Genomic DNA, 20,222 nt, shown 5'->3' with positions numbered 1-20,222 from the left:
CATATAATTTCTTTCTATTTTTAGTAGAGACGGGGTCTCGCTCTTGCTCAGGCTGGTCTCGAACTCCTGACCTCGAGCGACACCCGCCTCGGCCTCCCAGAGTGCTAGGATTACAGGCGTGAGCCACCGCGCCCGGCCTCCTCTTTCTTAAACGCCATTCTTCCTGCTTCTGTTCTCATTTTCATTTCTCCTCCTTTTTCACCAATCCCAATTCTTCTGTTCTGAACCTATTCATTGGCTTTTGCCTATGTTTGCACTTCTTTGTCTTCCTTGTTTTCGGTCTTATAAACCAAGGAACTAAGACAGCAATGGAGGCACTGATATTTAACCTTATATATGTCATCTGAAACCTTTTTGTTTTTCTTAACAATTAACTTGAAATACACAATAAAGAAAAAGAGAGGGCATCTTGAACATACTTTAAAGCAGTGGTCCCCAACTTTTTTGGCACCAGGGACCGGTTTCATAGAAGAAAATTTTTCCATGGACTGGGGCAAGGTGGGATGGTTTGGGGATGATTCAAGCACATTACGTTTATTGTGTACTTTATTTCTATTATTCTTACATTGTAATATATAATGAAATAATAATTTTTTTTTTTTTTTTTTTTTGAGACAGAGTCTCGCTTTGTTGCCCGGGCTAGAGTGAGTGCTGTGGTGTCAGCCTAGCTCACAACAACCTCAAACTCCTGAGGCTCAAGCGATCCTACTGCCTCAGCCTCCCAAGTAGCTGGGACTACAAGCATGCGCCACCATGCCCAGCTAATTTTTTTCTATATATATTTTAGTTGGCCAGATAATTTCTTTCTATTTTTAGTAGAGACGGGGTCTCGCTCTTGCTGGTCTCGAACTCCTGACCTCAAGCGATCCACCCGCCTCGGCCTCCCAGAGTGCTAGGATTATAGGCGTGAGCCACCGCGCCCAGCCAATAATAATTATTAATATACCATTCACCATAATGCAGAATCTAATGCTGCCTCTGATCTGAGAGGAGGAGGAGCTCAGGCAGTGATGGAGGGCTGAGTGGGGAGCGGCTGTAAATACAGAGGAAGCTTCCTTAGCTCACTGGCTACTCACCTCCCGCTGTGCAGCCCGGTTCCTAACAGGCCACAGACCAGTACCGGTCCATGGCCCGGGTTGGGGACCACAATTTTAAAGTGCCACACACACACTATTCCAGAAAGACAAGGCTATCATCTTCTATGAGAATTTGCATGTAAATCCATTTGTTTCTACAATACTTAGATATATTAATATTTTTAAATGCTACTCACTCTTACGTAGTATGATTTTTTCCCAAGTTATTCTTCTTAGGCACTTTTCTCTTTGTCTCTCTGCTAGCTCTTCTTCTTCTATTTTGGGTTCATTCAGCGTCCCATGAATAGCAGCAGCTTCCCTAGGGGTTAGCCAATCTAAATTGGACACACAAGCAATGTAATGGTGCTTCCAAGCCCCAAACTCATTATCTGTTGGAGTATAAGGCAGGAACCATCCGAACTTAATGCATTTGGGCATCCATAAGGAATCCTTCAGAAAAAAAAAAAAAAAGAGAGGAAAAGATGAATTGCAAGTTTTTTTAGGGTAGTTTTATAGCAATAATGTTTTCAGGTACACAGCTAATTTTTTATTACACTGAGATTTCTGGTGCAATTGATTTGCCATCTAAACTTAACTCAGAAGTAAGAAGCATATCTTACTCCATAGGAAAAATATTTATTGATTAATATATACATTGTATATGAATATATGTATGTTATCTTTGTGATACTTAAGCAGTATTCCCATAGCATTTGGTTACGTTAACCCTAGATTCTGAGAACTCAGCTTCTAGCAATGGTATAATGCTTTTTTTCAGAGCAACCCTTCTATTGAGAATAAGTTGGATTGAACCATATGATATTGCCAGTATGCAACCATTTGGACATATGAAAACAGCAAATTTCATGTGGTTCAATCTAATCAAATATCTAGACTAAATATAATAAAACAATTATTCGAAAGCTATTAATATATTGTAGTGCTATCAATGCAATAAGGACTTGTGCAATAAATACCGCAGAGAGAAGGGAAACCCAGAGACGTAAACCTAATATTTGGCATTGCTTTTTGCTTCAAGGCATTTGCCAGTTCCAAAGTAAAGCTTATTAGGCTGAGAAGCAGAGCAGAAAGCCATGACAAAAAGACTTAGAAGTCAAAAAAAATAAATAAATAAGGCATTGTCATAGGGACGAGAAGACACAAATTGAAATTCCGAGCCCACTAAGAGGAAAAGCCCTGGTAATCACACCAGGCTTTCAGATGAGATCCTTTTCAGGAAGGATGATCCTGAGTTAGACAAACTATGGCAAGGACTGAAGCAAGCTTTGAAACATTTCATTCCCTGATTGGATTTACATGATCTATTTCTAGCCTAACCACATGCCAGAAGCAAAAGTAAATTCTCTCTGGAGGAAGATAACATCATCCAGAGACTCAAATTATCACATCAATTTTTTATACTCAATATCTGGTACTCAATTAAAATCCATCGAAATTAACTAGAACACACAATCAACAAGCATTGTTTGTTTCTTTTTTTGGTGTTTAGTAACTATGGAGAGATTCTCAGGAGATACAAATATTGTAATTATTAGATATAACTTCAAGGAAAAAACCCACCCTATAATTAATATGTTTAAGAAATTAAATGACTAGGAGGAAAATTTTGGCAAAAGAATCAAATCAGCATTCTAGAACTGAAAAATATGATAATTGAAACTTAAAACTCAATGGGCAAATTAGAATCTAGCTAAAGAAATAATTGGTAAACTGAAAAATAGGTCAGATGAAAATCTAGACCAAAACACTAAATGTCAAAAAAATGGAAAATGTATATAAGAGAATATGAAACTAATGGACATGGTAAATTAGTCTAACATATAAGCATTGAAATCCCAGGAGAAAAAGAGAGCGAATAGGTTAGAAGCAACATATAAAGAGACAACATCTGAGAACTTTTCAAAACTGATGAAAGACACAATCTCAGAGTCAAAAATTACCACAAAACAAAACCTAGGTATAGCATAATAAAATTGCTGAAAACAAAACACAAAGACAAAAGTTCAAAAAGCAGCTAGAGACAGTAGACATATTACCTTTGAAGGAACAACAATAAAACTGACTTCTTAAGAAAAAGTTATGGAAGCCAGAAGACAATGGGATATTTTGAAAGTTCTATTAGAAATTAACTGCCAACCTAGAATGTAAACTCTCAATGAAAATATCCTTCAAATATGAAGGCAAAATAAAGATATTTTTAGACAAACAAAAACTAAGAGAATTTATTAGCAGCAGACTTGCACTAAAAGAAATATTAAAGAGAATTCAGAAGGAACATGATCCCAAGTAGAAATGAAGAGATACAGGAAGGTATGAAGAGTAACAGAAAAAGTAAATATATGGTTACATAAAAACATTGACTATATAAAATAATAGTAATAAAGTTTTGTGAGCTGTTTATGTATTATATATATGTTTGTTTTATAAATATATATAATAAAAATATTTGACAACAAAAGCACAGAAACTGAGGAGGGGTGGTAAATGGCATTAAAGGGTTCTAAGTTCCTTGTATTCTTTTGGAAATGGTAAGATAACACAAGGATATATGCTGTAAACGCTACAGTAACCATAAAAGAACTATTAAAGAAGTTATAATTGACCATTGAAAAAATATTTAATTAATCCAAAGGAAGACAAGGAGAGGGAAGAAAACATAAAACACATGGAAGAAAAAAAATAAATAGTAAGATTCACATATATCAGTATTTACAGAAATATAATACTCAGTTAAAAGTCAAAGATTGCTAAATGTTAAAAAAAAACCACCATTACCATATTTTGTTTATAAGACATACCTTAAATATAGGAACATAGAAAGCTTGAAAGTAAAAAAAAAAAAACAACACAACCCCCCTCCCAGAAAACAATATACCATCCATGCAAACACTAACCCTGGATTCTGAGGAATCTCTCTAAATGCTATAAATTCAGGGTTCATAGGAGGCTTTTAGCCTGTGGTCCCTCCATAGAGAGCAGCTCATCTCTGAGATCAGATCTCAGCACAAGGCTACCCTGAAAATACTATATAATTTATTTTTTTGTTTTTTGTTTTTTAGAGACAGAGTTTTGCTCTGTTGCCCAGGCTGGAGTTCAGTGGTTGCAATCATATCTCACAGCAACCTCATACTCCTGGACTCAAGCGATCCTCCTGCCTCAGTCTCCTGAGTAGCTGGGACTACAGGCATGCACCACCACACAAAGCTAATTTTTAAAAAGTTTTTTGTAGAGCTGGGAGTATTGCTATGTTGCCCAGGCTGGTCTTGAACTCCTGGCCTCAAGTGATTCTCCCACTTCAGCCTCCCAGAGTGCTAGGATTATAGGTATGAATCATCGTACCCAGCCAAAAATTTTGTATAATTTAAAAAACTAAATTACTGACTTGTATTTAAAGTATGTCTATCATTACATTACATTTGATTAAATCTTTTAAAAGAAAATGAAGAGACAAATAGGCCAGAGGCAGAATTAACGGCAGAGGATGTTGATTTTAAACAGCTGCTGATGTTAACCGCTGTTAAAAGATCTAGCTATAAGTTCTTCAACAGATGTTACCCAAAGAGGAATCTGCTGAAGGTGTGGTTGTACAGCAATTTTCTAAAGCTCAGTTGTCATAGATAAAATAATATAATACAAAACCCAAAGCTTAAATTATTTTTCATGAAGAAAAAGGAACTTCTTTAATAAAAATAAAATGTTTTCTAAATAATTACATTGAATATTGAAAGACTTTTTAAATTATATGAATTATTGGAATAGTGTATAGCCCCTTATTTATTTCCAGAAAAAATTATTCTATTTCATTTATCCCCATTTTTTCTCTCAAGTGTAAGTTACTTATGGTTCAGGTACCCTCAGCTATTGTCTGCAGGGAAGGTCGCTACCCCAGTAGTCTCATTCCAGATTACAGTTGTATGTGTGCCCTATTACTAGGAAATGACAAGTAGTAAACCTGTTCAGTTAAAAACTTCCAGGGCCAGCTGACTTGGGCAGCTGCACACAAATCTTTTGGACTCAGAAAGGAAAAGATATATAGAGAAAGGAAGCGTGGTAACACTGTAGAGAAATCCACTTTGGCCACTTGTATCCTTTCTGAAAACCAGTCTTGGACAAACCTAAGAAGAAAGATAAAGAAATTTAGTTCAGAACACTAATTTCTAAAATTGACTAAAATTCCAGCATAAATATTGATCATTATTCTTTCTCTAATGTCATACCTATAAAAAATAATAAAATCCTAAATAACATAAGGGTAGATTTTTTTAAAAAACACTGTATCCACTTACAATTATCCATTCTGAAGAGAAACATGAATAATAAAAACACATGACATTCATGGGAACAAAAAAATTCTAAAATAAACCTAATTGCTTAAGCCATAAACCTATTTTTGTTTCCCTTTTCCCTTACCCCAAATTCAGTAAACCAGCAAGTCCTGTAAGCTCCACCTCCGAAATATATCGCCAAATTCAACTACTTTTCTCCATTTCCACTGCTGTCACTCTGGTCCAAGGCACTTATACCTTTCTCCTACACTATTGCAACAGCCTGTGGATTTGTCTCCCCGAGAAGAGTCCAGATTCTAGTCTTCCTAGAGTTCATTCTCCATACAGCAGCCCAAGCGGTTTTTTAAAAAATGTAAATTAGATAATGTCACTCATGCAAGTAAAACACTATGACTTCCCAGTGAAATTATAATAGAAACCTATAGCTACATCACACCTAGTGGTAAAATATTAAATGCCTTCCCCCTAACATCAGGAACAAAGCAAGAATGTCCACTCTCTCTACTTCAATTTAACATGTACTAGAGGTCGTAGCCAGTTCAACAAGGTGAGAAAAAAAAAAAGGCACACATAATGGAAAGAAAGAAGTCAAACTGTCTCAATTCATGTATTATGTATGCAGAATCTTCAAAGCAGCTATTACAAACAACTGAGGAATATGCAAAACAACTATTTAAATTGTTTGATTTTCTTTTATTATCTTTTTAATGTCTACAGGATCTGGAGCAATATCCCCTTTTTCATTCTTGATATTGATCATTTATGTTCTCTCCTTTTTTTCCTTTATTACTCTTGCTAGGAGTTTAATTTTATTGCTGTTTTCAGAAAACCAGCTTTTGTTTTCATAGATTTTTCCTTATTATTTGTCCATTTTCTATTTTATTGATTTGTACTCTTTATCATTTCTTTCCTTCTACTTACTTTGATCATAATTTGCTATTTTTTTCTAGTTTCTTAAGGTGGAAATTCAGAAGATTCATTTTAAACCCCTTTTTCTTTTCTAATATAATCACTTAAAATTATAAATTTCCCTCTATACTGGGCTGCAGCTGCATCACATACATTTAGATATGTTGTATTTTCATCATCATTCAGTTTGAAATATTTTCTAATTTCCCTTGTGATTTCTTCTCTGACCATAAGTTATTTAGAAGTGAGTTGATTTCCAAATATGTGGAGATTTTCTAGATATTTTATTTTTATTAATTTTAAATTTTATTGTGTTATTGTTAAGTCAGAATTTTGAAATGTATTGAATCTCATTTTGTGGACCAAGAAATGATTTACCTTGGTAAATGTTATTTTTGCCCATAGAAAGAACATATATTTGGAAGTTGTTGGGTTCAGTTTTCTATAAATATTAATTAGATCAAGGTAGTTGGGAAGATTGTTCAGGTCTTCTATATACTTACTGATACTCTTCTTATTCTTTTGTTTTATTAATTAATCCTGTCAATTTTTGTTTCATGTAATTTGAAAGTCTGTTATTTGATACATATGCGTTTATAATTCTTATGTCTTTTTGATGAATTGACATATTCATCAATGTAAAGTTTCCCTCTATCTCTTGTAATATTTCTCATATTGAATTCAATTTTGTCTATTATTAATGTTGTCATTCTCTATTTATTTATATGTTTACTATTTGTACGGTGTATCTTTTCCCATCCTTTTACTTTTAATCCATCAGTATCTTTATAATTAATGTATGTCCCTCATAGTCAATACATAGTTAGATCTCTCTTTAGCTGATTTGACAATTGTTGCTATTTAATTTGAGGGTCTAGCCCACTTACTTACATTTAATATAACTATCGATATGGTTAAATTCAGGTCTCAATTTTGTTATTTGTTGTTTGGTTGTTCTAACTCTCCTCTTTATTCCTTCTCTCCTGCCTTGGTTTGAGTTAATCAAGAATTTTTTTGTATTCCATTTTAATTCTCTTATTGGCTTTTTAGTGATACCTATTGCATTATTCTTTTAAGTTTTTGCTAGAAAGTACAATAGGTATCTTTAACTTTTCATAGTCTGCTTAGAGGTAATAGTCAAATAAAATTAAATAACATTGTAAAAACATGGTCCTTCCCATCTTTTGTGTTTTGTAGTCATATGTACTACATCTATATATGTTATAAACCCCACAATACATTGTTTTGCTTTAAACAGTCATATGTCTTTCAAATAATTTTAAAATTTTACAATTTCCCACACATTGGCCACTTCCTGTGTTCTTCATTCTTGCTTATAAATCAAAGTTTCCAGTTGGATTTATGCTCAAAAGAATTACAATAGTGGGACTACAAGAAGGGACTGGAATGCCCAGCAAGAAATTCTTTTGATCCATGCAGAAGTCATTGCTGCCACAAGGCCTGAACGATCTGTCAATTCTGCCTCACTGGATGAAGGCCTCTTTAAGGCTGGCTCTTCCAGGTGTCTTCAGTTACTATAAGTTGTATACAGGCATCCTGTCCCTCTTCCTTGGCTGAGCTACTTTGATAGTCAGGAATTATTGGGTGGTAAAGAAGAGAATTTAAGGAGGGCTAGTACATTTCTCCCTCTTTGCTTGAAAAGTACTCATATGAAAAGGAATGGTACATTTCTCTCTTTTCTTTTTCATGCCTGGTTTGACATCAGTAGGTAGATGAACAGTTCATATTGTTCTGACTAAAGACACTTTAGTAGACATAAATTTGGACACTGACTGCCTTAGATGGTTCTATAGTTACCCTCTTTGCTTTTCAGAAATCACTCATGACTGTAAAATGATGACTCCTATGTTCCTGTGGAACTCATCAATCCAGGGAAAGGACAGTCCAGTTTATCTTGTAGGGGAGGGGATAGGCCTTGATTGATGGGAAAGTAGGTAGAAGTAGGTAGGGCTTAAAGAGGAGTGCAAAATACTCTTTTTTTTTTTAATTATAGATATGGGCAGCCTCCCATGACTCTCTTACAATGTTGGAGAATGTTAGAAATGTCACTCTATACTTGGCCCAGCTGTATGAGATTTTTTTAAATTGATACATAATATTTGTACATATTTATGTGGTACATGTGATACTTTGTTACATGTGTACACTGTGTAATAGTCAGGGTATTCAGGGTATCCATCACATTGGGTATTTATCATTTCTATGTGTTGGGAACACTTCAAGTCCTCTCTTCTAGCTACTGTGAAATATACAATACAAAGTTGTTAACTATAGTCACCCTACTCTCTATTGAATGTTAGAACTTCTTCCTTCTATCTGACTGTGTGTTTGTCCCGATTAACCAACCTCTCTTCATCCCTACCTTGACCCACCCACCCTTCTCAGCCTCTGGTAACTATCATTCTACTCTCTACCTCCGTGAGATCAACGTTCCAGCTGTATGAGATTTTATTGCCACCCCACTTGTGAACAAAAACATGACAGCCGCCATAATTCAGTGCCAGTTAAAGACAATGCAGAAAATTGTGTTAAATGAGCCTCCATTTCCAGGGGCTGGACTGAGAAGAGACAGATTCAGATGGCCCCTTTTCATAGGCTTAGCAGACAGCTATCATGGCAGCTCTGGCTTAGCTCAACGAGAAAAACCCACTAAATTCTAAGATTCCCTTTTTAACAAGATGGCATCCTTAACTAAGAAGCCCCCATTGTTACCTAGTCCTGTAAATGTTCCCTGCCCCCCTCCCTTGCTCTATAAATATATGTACCATTATGAGTGCAGAGTCGCTACTCACACTTGGCCAAGGTTCGTACATCTGTCTCCCACTTGCTAAGCTGTGGGATGATGAACGCTCAAGAGCTCACGTGCTCTGCTACTCCTCTGTTCACAAGCGTTTCCTCAGTATATGCTGCTCTATATCTGCATTGGATGGAACTGTGTGTGTCCGTAACCCCTTTACATGGCAGAGGACAATTCCTAGCACGCAGCAGGCACTCAATAAATATGTGTTGAATAAATATGTGACAGAAAGAAATTGTAAAATCCCTCTCATATCTACTAGAGAGAAGTTGGGCTTTGAAAGTTCACCTCCTAGGTTTTCACTGTGCAAAATCATAGAATTGAGAGGCTCCTACCTGCTTTGATTTATTTACATTGGAAAGGAGTAATCTGAACACACAGGACAGAGCTGGGCACCTGGGAGTATAACTGGTTCTTCTGCAGACTTTCTCTTTTTTTTTAATACAGGTATTAATTTCATAGGTAGGCAGACTTTTAAATAATCTCTCCGATTTCAGCCTCCGGTTCCCAAACGCTTACAGAATTTTGTGCAGTGAACTGGCTTGCTCCTCGTCAGTTTCCTTCTCTGTGCAGGTGGGGCTTGACGATCCTTCTGTTATTCTGTTATTTACCATTTCTCCATTCAGTTTCCACTTGCACATATGTGACTGTGTTACACATGTTTCAGTTTCATCCAAGGTAGTATGTATTTGTGTTTCTTCTTTGTTTTGAAATGATTTTCAAGAGAAAAAGACTACATAAATAGTTTAGCTCTATCAATTGAAAACTGGATCTCAAGTTTTTTGTTTGTTTAAGACAGAGTCTCGCTTTGTTGCCTGGGCTGGAGTGCAGTGGCATCATCATAGCTCACTGTAACCTCAAACTCCTGGGCTCAAATGATCCTCCTGCCTCAGCCTCCTGAGTAGCTGGGACTACAGGCCCATGCCACCACCCTCAGCTAATTTTTTTCTAATTTTTTGGTACAGACTTGGTCTTGCTATGTTGCCCAAACTCCTGGCCTTAAGCGATCCTCCTGCCTCAGCCTGCCAAAGTCCTAGGATTATAGGGATGAGCCACTACACCCAGCCCTCAAGATTTTTAATGGAGTTGAAATTCAAAGCAAAGATATATACACTGAGATTTTCTTGTGTTTCTTTCTTCTTTTCATGTTTTGAGACCAGTGTTACTGGAAGAAATTTATTTCTTTTTTCCTTTTAAGTGGCTGCCTCTGAAACAAGACCAAATTCTCTTCCCCACTGGAGTTAACACACTATATTATGATTCATATAATCCTTCTCTTGAGACAAAGCTGGTCACACTCTGAAACGCCAATCATTTTTCCTGATTGGGTAGCAGATATAGAGGAGACTAGGCTGCTGTTTATGTGTCAGTGACAGGGTTTGCTGAGCCTGGCATGGCCACAGGAAGGATGCGTTAGTATTACTGCCATGGGCAGAGGGGGAGGGGAGGAGAAGAATGGACGGGAGATTGGTTGTTTACAGGGGGTTGGAAAAAAATAAATCTATTGAAGATTTTAGGAGCCAGGTTTCTCACTTTTGGAAAACTGATGTACAAATAGGTAAAAGAGGAAGGCTAGAATGATCCATATGGAGTTGAATTGAAATTGGAGACTTTACAGTGTAAAGTCTCATGTTTATATATATATATATATATATATATATATATATATAAATGGATAATGTACAAATAGAGACAGATAGGTGTATATGTATGCATGTGTACACATATATTTCCTGTTCACTTATGGCACCTAGGAGCAATGACATCCCAGAGGCAATGAGCACACGATGAACCCAGATCTTGGTTTCTCAATTCCATTCTCTAATAAAATAAACCAGGGCTTATTGGAGAAATGGCTGATACCAGGCCAGGGTTGAGGAAAGTACAAGATGGGCCTGGAACATCTTGTGACTCCAGATAGTAAGAAAGTACTTAAAGAATGATGGATATGTCAAAAGAACACAGAAGCCTATTTAAAGGGACTCCCACTGGCAAAATACAGAATAGTTTGAGCATCCAAATACATAATTAATGTAATGTCTTATAGCCTATTGAATAAAATAGGAGTCTCTGAGTCCATACTGATATAAATACATACATGAATAAATAAATAAGCAGGAAAACTACCTTGCAGCAGAATACCAATTAATACACACAGAGGGAATTAAGACATTAGGAAATCACCACTTGGAGGCCATAACAGTAAAAATATTTCCGATAAGAACCATCAATGAATGCTTAAACTAGCAGGTGAAAGTATGAATGAGGAACAGGATATTTTCATAGATTCAAATACTTTCTAATTACCTTAAGATTAATCACTCAAACACTTTAAAATTACTTATTAATTAATAAATACAAAAATACTCAATAATTAACTATCTTAATCAAGGGATAATGTCATCACCAACAATGGGACAGGGGACATGGTATGCCCTCCCAACACTTCTGTGTTGTTTCTGCCAAGAACGTGTAACCTGAACATAATCTTGAGGAAACAACAGCCAACCACAAAGTGAGGGTCATTTAACAAAGCAGCAGGCCTGTGATCTTCAAAACTGTCAGCAAAAGACAAGAAAAAACTGAGCATTTACTCCACATTGAAGGTGGATTTAGAGACATGAAAACTAAATACAATAGATGACCCTGGATTGGACTCTGGACCAAGAAGGAAAGGGCGACCATAAAGGACATTGTTGGCGCCATCAGGAGTATTTGAATGGAGTGTATGCATTCGATGGTAGTATTATATCAGTGCTGATTTCCTGATATGGATGGATGTACTGTGATTTTTCAGCAGAGGATCCTTGTTTTTTATGAAACACACATTGACATGCTTAGGGTGATGGGCATGATGTTTGCAACTTACTCTCAAATGATTCAGAGTAATAAAGCAAACAATGGTAAATGTTAACTATTAAAATGTTAACTCCATGGAGGAATCCGGGTGAAAAATATAAAGGAATTATTGGTACTATTCTTGCAACTTTTCTGTAAGTTAGAAATTATTGCAAAATACAAAGATTAAAAAAAGAAGAAGAGGCTACCTACTTCACTTCCAAGGTTTAATGACGGCCGACTTATTTTGTGAGTTCCTATTCCCCTGGCCTTGCTTTAAGTCACTGCTCTTTCTTAATCCCTGTCCATGTAGCCTTGTCACATCCTGAGGCAAAACAGGGTGGCTGAAAATGAACCTGTTGGCATGCCAGTCTGAGGAAAGTGTGTGTGTGTATGAAAGCGTGGGTCTATAAGCAGAGGGGCAAAGAATGGGGTTGTACCTGTACCGGGAGCATGTCATATCCACAAGTATAAATGTCACTTGGGGATCTCCTTGGTATCGATGATAAAACACACGTAATAACTGTGTAATGTCTGTAATGTCTTCAGTTAGAGACCAACCTTCAAGCTGAATGAGACTGTCACACCACCAAGAACAGCTAATCTCCAATGGGTGACTATCCGAACTCCTCACAGTCTGAGGAAGGCTTCAGAGTCATTTTGCTAGCCTTTGAGATAAAATTTACTTTCATTTACTTTAGGATTATAAAACAGATTAATAAAATAAGAGGCAAAGCTGGGCACGGTGGTTCATGTCTGTAATCCTAGCACTCTGGGAGGCCGAGGCAGGAGGATCACTTGAGCTCAGGATCGCTTGAGCTCAGGAGTTCGAGACCAGCCTCAGCAAGAACGAGACCACCCCCTGATCCCTGCTCATCTCTATTAAAAATAGAAAAAATTATCCAGGTGTGGTGGCAGGCACTTGTAGTCCCAGCTACTCGGGAGGCTGAGGCTGGAGGATCGCTTGAGCTCAGGAGTTTGAAGTTGCTATGAACTACGATGACGCCACTGCACTCTAGCCTGGGCAACAGAGCGAGACCCTGTCTCAGAAAAACAAACAAACAAACAAAAAGAGGCAAAACAGAAATGTTTCCAGCCTCCTCTCCAAAGAAGGGTCTCAGTATCTTTAGATTTTCCTCTCCTCCCCCTCTCACCTCTCAGCATCTCTTGTTCCATCCCAGCAGAGCAAAGGAGAAGAACGGAATATGAGTTACTTTAAAAAGTAAACCTCAATTATACATGTTTTATATTTGTTCCTAGTCTATGCTGCTACAAGGACACATTCAAGAATAATGAATCTTAAGCAGGAAGAAAGGAAAATACTTCCCTCACATAAAAAAAAAAATCTGTACTTGAGCAGCAGAACTAGGGTAGTTTGCAGTAATGACATTGCGGCTCATTGCACCTTAGTTAATGTTGCAAAGTAAGAAATCTGTGAAGAGAAATAACAACATGTAAGGAGACAATGAACAAAATGTGCTTTGCTCATTTATTGTGACAAGGATCGTTTCATTTAAATAATTCATGATAATGCTTTGCAGCATGCCACTGAATGTACAACGTGTACTTTGCAAAAATAACAAAGCTTAGTAATATGGGACTTGAATTTAATTCTCTGCTCTTAAATTTCTGATAAGGAGTAGAAAGAAACTGCCAAAATCGTGATGAAAATGACTGGGAGAACAGCTTGGAGAGGCTGCAGAGGGTGAGTGGATTTGGCAGAGGTCCCTGTTTTCTAGTTGCCTAGGTAGCACCTCTAAGTCCTGTCTGCTGGCTTCTTTACAAACACTTTATGGCATAGTAAGGGTCTGCAGTGCTATTCATGCCCCAGTTTTAGTCCCTAATGCATGTTTTAATGGGGCTTCAAGGACAAGACACAAGGGCAAGTGGAACGTACATCTGGAACCATAGGGGTTTGTGCAACTCCTGAGTTTCGTGGAAAAAAAAAAAAAGACAAGTTGGCAAGTGACAAATACCCATGGCCATATAAATGTGCCTTTGGATCCAACAATTTATCTTCTAGGGGTTTATCCTAAAACAATGATTAAAGATATGTCTAAGCCTAGGATTTAGCTAAAGGATATTCTTTTTCTTGTTGCTGTTGTTGTTATTATCCTTCATCTCAAAGGATGATCTTCTACGTGTTAGCAAAAGTCAGGGGAAACAAGCTAAATGTTCGAGATAAGTTATGGTATATCTATAAAATTTTCCTAGAAATTAGTAGACTGAGTTGAAAATACCTAGCACTAATGCACTAATTTCAAATACCTAGAAGTGCTGGGGAATATAACAGCAAGATTATGAAGCATAATCTCTTCAAAAAGAAAAGAAATGAAAAAGGAAATGAGCAAGTTACAGAAGTTAAAACACACACACACACACACACACACACACACACGAGGGCAGGAAGTGGAAGCGAACCTTCACAGGAGTTGGGCCCCGTCTTAATGACTAGGGCTGTGCTTTCCTACTGAGAAGAACCCAGACCCTGGGGGAAGAGGCAAAGAAGCGTGGCTTCTCCTAAAAGGGAGACCTGGGGAAAACCAGAACAGGCCTGCACCCCAGGTGGGCACAAGGTCCATATTAAATCTCCTAGCACATTTGAGACCCCGGGCTACCATATAAGCATAAAAGCAGGTGAGAGATTGAGAAACCCTGGGGGTGCCCAGAGAGGCAGACACAAACCTGAAACCACTCTGTGTGCTCCCACAACCCAGGGCGGATACACTTCCCATGGAAAATAACCTCCAAACCAAACACCATTAGGGAAGGTCAGCAAATGAAACAAGAGATTTGTCACCTTGAGAACTGGAGGTAATGAAACAATAACAAAAGATTTTAACATAAGCATGCTTAAAATAGTCAAAGAGCAATCAAGGTAACAACAGGAGTGAATTTTTAAAATGTTGATTTGGAAAAAAAAAAAGAAGAAGAAAAAAACCCAGACATTCTAGAAGTAAAAAAAAAATAGTTTTCAAAATTAAGAGAAAACTCCTCATCCAAGGAGGAGATAGATAATAGACTTGTGTGAGAGTCAGTAATAGCTTCTGGGCAATGTGGTGCTGGGGGTGGAGAAAGATACCATAACTGCACCTGGTACAGTAGGTCCCAGTCCTGTGGCAGGTGAAAAGCTGCTTAGGCCACCATACAGGCATATAAGGGGGTGATAGTGCAGTTTTAGGGTGGCATGTCTGGGGTACAGCCAGAATCCCCCCATTTTCCCAACAGGCTGATGATTCCTGATGCCCAAACACATCCCTGTGGGAGACTGACTGTCACCCACTGAGCACTCCTGCTTGATGCCACCTCAGAGCCCCTGCTGAAGCCTGTGTCCCTCACCCTTGATGTGCACTGCAGTGTGATCTAAGCACCGTTTTTGAGTTTTCTCAGGCTCCTTGACCATTTAATGCCTGTCTCCACTGCTGTCTCGCTCACTGCTCTGTCCCCAGCGGCTGGCAGAGTGCTTGCAGCTTGGCTGGGACTAAATAAATGTCTGTAAATTAAAATAATGAAAAAAGAATAAAAGTTGAAAAAATAGAAAAAGAAAAGCACTGCTTGGATGAGTTTCCTGTTGCTACTGTAACAAATTGCCACAAATTTAGTAGCCGAAAGCAACACAGATTTATTTTCTTAGTGCTCTGGAGGTCAGAAGTCTTAAGTCAGTTTCATGCGGCTACAGGGAAGGTGTTGGCACGACTCGTTCCTTGCCTTTTCCTGCTCCTAGTGGCTGCCTGCCCCACCTGGCTCACGGCCCCTCCCTCCACCTTCACAGCCAGTAGCAGGGCAGTTTCCGGTCTCTCCATCTGTCCCCATCAGCTCGTCACCTCCTCTTCTGACTCCGACTCTTCCTGCATCTCTCTCATAAGGCCCATTATAACTACACTGGGCCAACCCAGAGATCCAGGATAATGGCCCCATCTCTTTGCAGATGTGGTGAAGCTAAAGACCTTTGCCAGAGAAGGTAACATTCACAGGTCCCAGGGACGAAGGCAGAGATTTATTTTGGGGTCATCAGTCAGCCTACCAAACTACTGCAACTTCTGAGACATGGGAAATACCCTCAAAATGTTTACTGTGGGGCTACTTAAGGGGACATGCTTCAAGACCCCTGAGAATGCTACAAACTATGGACAGTAATGAACCCTATTGGTACTACGCGTGCATTTCTTTTTCTTTCTTCACCATTTCACAAATAGAAGACTCATTCTTACTGTAGATGTTAGCAACCTCAGCATACAACTTTGTTCTTTCCTTATTAAGTTGAAAACTTTCCCCTTTGCACTTAAAGGAAGCCCTTGATGGCTTCTCTTTGGCATATCCGAATGGCCAGCATCACTACTCTTGTGGTTCGGGGCCATTATGAAGTCAAATAAGCATGACTTGGACACAAGCACTGTGATACCAACAGTGGATCTGATCACCCAGATGGCTACTGAGAGACTGACAGGCGGGTGGCGTCTACAGCGTGGATCTGTTGGACAAAGGAATGGTTCGCTCGGGACGGAGCAGGACAGCTCAAGATTCCATCATGCCACTCAGAGTGGTCCACCCTTTAAAAGTTATGAATTGTTTACTTATGGAAGTTTCCATTTGATATTTTTGGACCACGATTGACCACAGGTAACTGAAACCGTGGAATCTCGGATAAGGCCAGGACTGTTGTATCCATTGAGAGGCATGGTTACCTCCCTTGTTCTATTAATATTTTAGTTTTATTTTACTAGAATATAAACTGCAGCAAGCAGGACTTTTTACAGTCTGTTCACTGTTGAATCCCGTGCACCCAGAACTGTGTTCGATCTATAGTAGGTACTCAGTTAGTATTTGTTGAGTGCTAAAGGAAGAAGCTTTAGCTTTTGTCATGCCTCATTTACTTACCCTTTTTTAGGTAAAATAACCTCAATTTCTATTTGGTGGTCCCCATAATTCTTCAGAAGCTGACTCTATAGCTCTAAAAAGCACATGATCAAAGTATAGATCAATCTCCTGGCCACAGCAATTGGGCACAAGTGGGTGTGGACCTAAACTAGTACACAATCAGAGTGAAGCCCAAAGAAACTTATTTTTCTTCTGAACACAACTAAGGAAATGTAAGACTGGAGCTGGGAGTCCAGACACAGAGCAGAGGGACAGAAAGTGACAAGTCATTGCTGTTATTACTGAACCACTGGCGTAAGCTGCAACTGCAGCCAGATCCACCTCTAGGTTTTTCAATTATGTGACAGCAAAACATTTCCTTTATTATTCACGTCAAGTTTAGGGCTCCCTACAATGACATACATTCTAAAACCACTAAGAAGCATCACAAGTGTAAGATGAAAAAGGCACCCACAGAACCTGAACAAACCATTTTGTTTCATTGCACTGAGGATATAGAAGGGATGAGACAGCTCACGTCCTCTGGGTTCCGGCCTCTGAGGAGGGTGCAATCAAGAGGCGGAAGAAGCCTTGGGGCCTTCAGGTCACTCACACCTGTGTCTTACCCTCGGCTGTTACCAAATCACCTGGGAACTTGGTCAAAACAGCTTCTTCCACCCAGTTCCACTGTGTTGAGCCAAAATCTCTATGGGTGGAGCTCCTCATCTGTTTCACAAATTCTAAATGATTCTGATGGGCCATCTCTCCTCAACTTCTGTGAACTTGACTTCCCATTGGTAGGAGGAAGAGGCAGCACAACAGATCCTGGTGCTAATGCTGAAGTCGAGTACAAAGCACTGAATAGATGTATGGTGGTCTTCGGAGTATGGATAACTCCTTTTTGAATCACTTTATAGAAGTCCCAAATTAATTAAAAACGTAGACTATGCATGAGAATCTGAAGGGCTCTCTCCTATGTGTAAAGGGCATCTGTTTGACTGCTAAATGCTTTTTGTTTTTCCTTCCTGATTCTCAGAGAAAGTTTGAAGAGCTGAAATGACCAGAGAAATGACTACTAGATAAATGAACCATGACAGACCATTTTTAAACCGATTTATCTCCCTTTCACTGTTCTTAAACAATAAGGGTGGATTCAGGGTTAGGGAATTCAAGGACCCAATGATGTTTTCAAGAGCCAAGGAGTCTTCATATTTTCACTTTGCCATCCTCAAAGTTTGCTCTGGTTCTCAGGCTTGTCTCCCGAGACGGTTCCCAAATAACTAGCTGCTCTGAGCATGATCCTCACACAACAGCAACTACAAGCTGGCGGAGTGGAAGAGGGCATGTTCCTTCCTCAAGTCCCCTTTTAAGTTCCTTTAAAGAGAAGAAAAGTCTCCAGAAGCTCTCTAGCAGCCACCCCCTATGTTTCCAGGGGCAGAATTAATATCTACACACCCTTTCCTAAACCAGACACCATGATTAATTCAGTCCAACTCTGACTCAGCCTTGGTGGGGTGGGGTTACCAGCCACCCTGGAAGCCTATCTACCTGGGGAGAAAAAACAGAGCTTCTGTCAGGAAGAAGGAGAAAAATGTGGAATGGCTTGGTTGGGCAGGTAATCCACCATGTCTAACCTACGAAGCAGGAATTGAAGACAGATCAGAGGAAAGAGCTATCCAGCTACCTTGAATTAATGAAATAATGAAAAGTCTTGAATGAAGCAAAGTATTAATATTAGTAATCTCCCATAATCTAAAACTTATCTTGAAAAACTTCTTAGAGAACTAGGTAGCAATACCTATTTAACACAGATTTTGGTAGCTGGGAGTTGGTATAGGTGTAACAAAATGTGGGGTGGCTTTGGCACTGAGTGGTAGGTGGCAGGTAGAAGGACATTTGGGAAGAGTGTCCGGTGACGCCTGCAGAGCCTTGTGAGAACTGTCAGAGAAGCCAATGGCCTTTGGGGAGGCAGTGAGTGAGGGCTCCAAGGAAGAGCGGGGCTCCCAGGCCTCAGCATGGGCTCTTTCTCCCCCACACTCAGAGCCACGGCTGCCACGTGCTGCATGTTCAGGGAAGGAGGTCTCATGTACCTTGTTCCTTACAGATCTAGAGGAGGCTCAGTGAAGCAGGCAACAGAAGACTCAGGAGAGCTGAAATGTGGTTGGGGTCATGATTGTCCCTGAACGGTGGAGAATACAGACACGAGCCCAGAGTGATTCTGTCAGAGAGAAAGCTGGACGCTTCTGTGACCTTAGTGTGTTTGGAAGGTTCAGGTTGGAAATCAGTCAGTGGGGGGTGGGTGACAGGAAGAGTGCATGGGACAGGACGCTGGAGGTGGGTTTATGTCACTTAAATGGTAGCAGCTGGTCCAACCCTGAGCAAGGACAGGGCTGGAAAGCAGAGCTGGGGACTTAGATCGTGCACAGGACAAAGGTTCCCAAACTGTCATGGTTTATGGCATGCTTAAAAAAAAAGCAATGAAAGGTCTAGGCGAGTCCCTAATCCGAGGAGACGAGGAGATGCCATCCTCAGCACCTGCAGCCTCCATCATAATTCAATAATGCAGTTCCTTTCACGTGCACTGAGCGCCTGCTGCGTGTAAATTCCGCTCCTAGAGAGTCAAAGGCCAACAACATGTGCCCTTTCCTACAGAGACACTGACCCCGTCTGGGAGGCAGACAGATCATTGTACAGGGCGGCCTTCTTCCTGCAGCCAGAGCTCTCGGAGCATAAAGAGAGGTACTCAAATATTTCTGATTATCTTCTTGTTATTTTTGTAATTGGGAGTGTTTTGGATATCTCAATTCATTCAAAAAGCATTTATGGAGTGGCTACTGTGTTAGTGATGTCACCATGCAGCTTTCGTTCTAGTGGAGTAGGTGGAAAGTGAATAAACAAGCAAGTACTGTATGTAACAAAATGTCAGGTGGTGTTAAGTGCTGTGCAGAGAAGTTAAACATGATAAAGGGAGAACACCCCACTTACTCACAAAGTGGGAGTGAGAACTTCAAGTGCACGGACTTGGCTTAATGTAAGCCAATGCCCTTCTGTCCATCCCTCTGGCCCCATCCCCCACACAATAAAACAGCTTTGGGTTTTGGGTTTCTCCTTTCCTTTTAAACTCAAGAATTGTCTTTTTTAACTTCATCCACCCCTAAAAACCATCCCAATAACAAAATGCTAATAACATAGTTGTCCATAACTAGCCAACCTGTGAGGAAGGACAGGAATATGTCCAGGGTACTGGGCTGCAGGGAAGGAGAGGGAGCAATGACCCAAATATCCAGACTTGCCTTGGATATTTAAACGGCAGTGATTTTAGAACAAGTGTACAGTTTGTCTTTGAATACTCTCCTCTCCTCTCTGACGAAGAGTCTCTGCTTGACTGAGTCTCCTTGGCCCAGCTGGGCACTTCCT

At 39.4% G+C, this 20,222-nt stretch overlaps 1 protein-coding gene across 1 annotated transcript in view; it reads right to left on the bottom strand.

Moving 5' to 3' along the window:
- Nucleotides 1–20,222, bottom strand: part of ECT2L (epithelial cell transforming 2 like) — an 83,478-nt gene that overhangs the window by 42,879 nt on the left and 20,377 nt on the right. Inside the window, exons 4-5 of the mRNA XM_069488223.1 lie at nucleotides 5,050–5,212; nucleotides 1,274–1,526 (exon numbers count right to left, since the gene is read on the bottom strand). Coding sequence (XP_069344324.1) covers nucleotides 1,274–1,526; nucleotides 5,050–5,212 — 416 coding nt within the window. The remainder of the gene's footprint in view (nucleotides 1–1,273; nucleotides 1,527–5,049; nucleotides 5,213–20,222) is intronic.

Source organism: Eulemur rufifrons, chromosome 15, assembly GCF_041146395.1.
Source record: "Eulemur rufifrons isolate Redbay chromosome 15, OSU_ERuf_1, whole genome shotgun sequence".
NCBI classification, from domain to species: Eukaryota; Metazoa; Chordata; class Mammalia; order Primates; family Lemuridae; genus Eulemur; species Eulemur rufifrons.
This window is presented reverse-complemented; position numbering and strand designations above follow the sequence as displayed.